The sequence below is a fragment of the Gastrolobium bilobum genome, unplaced genomic scaffold (assembly GCF_033153095.1).
Source record: "Gastrolobium bilobum isolate Gb01-03AN ecotype WA unplaced genomic scaffold, APGP_CSIRO_Gbil_v1 utg72647, whole genome shotgun sequence".
NCBI classification, from domain to species: Eukaryota; Viridiplantae; Streptophyta; class Magnoliopsida; order Fabales; family Fabaceae; genus Gastrolobium; species Gastrolobium bilobum.
In genome coordinates, this window is record NW_026898102.1 from 14784 (window position 1) to 16984 (window position 2201).

General features: G+C 39.7%; 1 protein-coding gene across 1 annotated transcript; it reads left to right on the top strand.

Moving 5' to 3' along the window:
• Positions 1–392: 392 nt before the first annotated feature.
• LOC133312882 (uncharacterized) lies at positions 393–1835 on the top strand. The gene has a single exon (XM_061514155.1). It carries the CDS (start codon positions 393–395, stop codon positions 1833–1835), a length of 1443 nt encoding a protein of 480 aa, XP_061370139.1.
• The last annotated feature ends 366 nt before the right edge of the window (positions 1836–2201 follow it).

The following is a 2201-nucleotide window of genomic DNA, read 5'->3' on the forward strand; positions in this document are numbered from 1 at the left end:
ATATTTGAAGTACCTTGAAAATAATTACACCTAATATACAGTCTGGCCTCAATCTCTAACGCATATTTGGAATCTCTCATATAATTAATAAATCATAAAAATTTAAATCTAATATTAATTTTTTTCCAAGCTTGTAAATTTCATAACATAAAATCAAAAGATATTCAAAATTTAAAATGGATTTTCTCCCAAGCTTGTAAGTTTCATAATTTATAGTAATACTCCTTCCATTTTTGCAACCTTTCTCATTTATGTCTAGCTCTACCTCTATTGTATTATTCTATCACATTTCGTAACAATGCTTCCATCTCATCCTTTTTTCTTTGTTTTCATTCATCTTCTTCTAATCAAATCAAAAACACCACCAGTGTTCTTCTTTTTCCTTAATCCCAATGGTGCTCCATTCAGTGTCCGAGACCGAAACACCACCCACCCACCCCCTGCCACCGCCACCGCCGCCGCCGCCGCCACCACCACCACAACCTTCTTCTGCCTTCTTTGTAAAGCCTCCCTCTCCCTACATGCACAACTTTCCCTACACCAACTACAGATATTCCATGAACCATCCCAGCTTTCGCAGCAACAGACCAGTGCATTACAGTATGAACCCATATTTGCATTATGGCTCACCATCGAACCAAGTTGAGAATAACAACAACTTCTTTTGGTCTGGAACTTCAAATTGGGCTGAGAGCAACAACTCCTCTAGGTCAAGGGTTTCTGGTTTGAATCCGCTACAACCCTATGGTCCACAGCCAAACCAGACTCACAACAACAACTCCTGTGGGCCAAGGGATTCTGATTTGAACCTGGTTCATCGTTTTGGCTTGCAACCAAATCCGACTGTGAACAACAATCCAACCTTCCGAACCAATAACAATCAAACCCGGTTGAACTCACCTTTTCATTTTGGTTTGTCACCAAACCGGACTGAGAACACGAACTCCTTTGGGTTGGGTTATTCTAATCTGCATCTTGGTTCGCCTATGAATCATGCTGAAAACCACAACAGAAACTCCTCTAGAATGTGGGATACTCGTTTGAACCAGGCTTTGCTTTGTGGTTCACTACCCAATCAGACTGAGAACAATAATAATAACTCCTCTGGATTGGTGGATTTGAATCAGTCTAAGAACAACCATACCAACTTCAACACCAATGGTTCTGGGGATCCTAGTTTGAACCCGGTTCCACATTTTGATTTGCCATCGAACCAAGTGGAGAGAAAAAACAATAACAGCAATGATTCCTCTGAGAGTGATGATGGAGCAAGGAAGGGTATTGAAAAAGAAGGTGAACTCGATGATACTCTTGAGAAGAAAGAGTCTAAGAACAAGGATTGTGGAGATGCTTCTGATGACAGAGTCTCTGAGGAGGGTGAAGATGAAGAAGCTGATGCTGAGTATTCATTTGAGGATCTAGAACCAAAATTCCCTTTTGTGAAGACGTGGAACTTGAGGCCTAGGAAGCCATTGATTAAGAAGCCTCTGAATTCACACAACAATAATGGGGAAGGAGGATCGAGGAGTGGTGGTTTGCTAGCAAGTAGGACGCGTTCTAGAATGGTTAGGACTCAAGCTTGTGAGACTGCGCCGATGGAGATGCAGATGGAGATGGAGAAGGATAAGGTGGCGGTGCCAATCGAAGTACGTTATAAGTGGCCAATGATCTCAATGTCTCTTATGAAGGAAGAAATTGAGGAGGATTTCATACGCATGACTGGGGACAAGCCACCCAAGAAGCCTAAGAAGAGAGCAAGGAATGTGCAAAAGCAATTGGATGTAATGTTCACTTTATACTTGATGGTCTTATTTACTTTTTTGTGGATTTGGTGATTAACAACTTGTTTTTTTTTTCCTATTAATTATATGGTGATTAGGTTTTGTTAGGTTTTTTGGTACGTTAATGCTTGCAGGTGTTGGTGATTTTCTGATGATATAATGTTGTGTTTTTCCACAATAAAGTGTGGAAAAAAATAGGATTAATGTTGAATTTGATTTGGAACTTGGTTTTTATTTGATGAATTTGGTTATTCGGATTTTGGGATTCGGTTTTTGAACTAGTTATTGTTGTGTTTTTCCCTATTAATTATATGATGATGATAATTAGGTTTTCTGAGGATGTTAATGCCTGCGGGTGCTGTGATTTTATGAGCAAAAGGTTGTATAAAAAAGCTGGATGTAATGTTCGCTTTGATTAGG

Excerpts from the sequence above, each read along its gene's own strand:
- LOC133312882 (XM_061514155.1), top strand. The coding sequence starts at position 393 with ATGGTGCTCCATTCAGTGTCCGAGACCGAAACACCACCCACCCACCCC.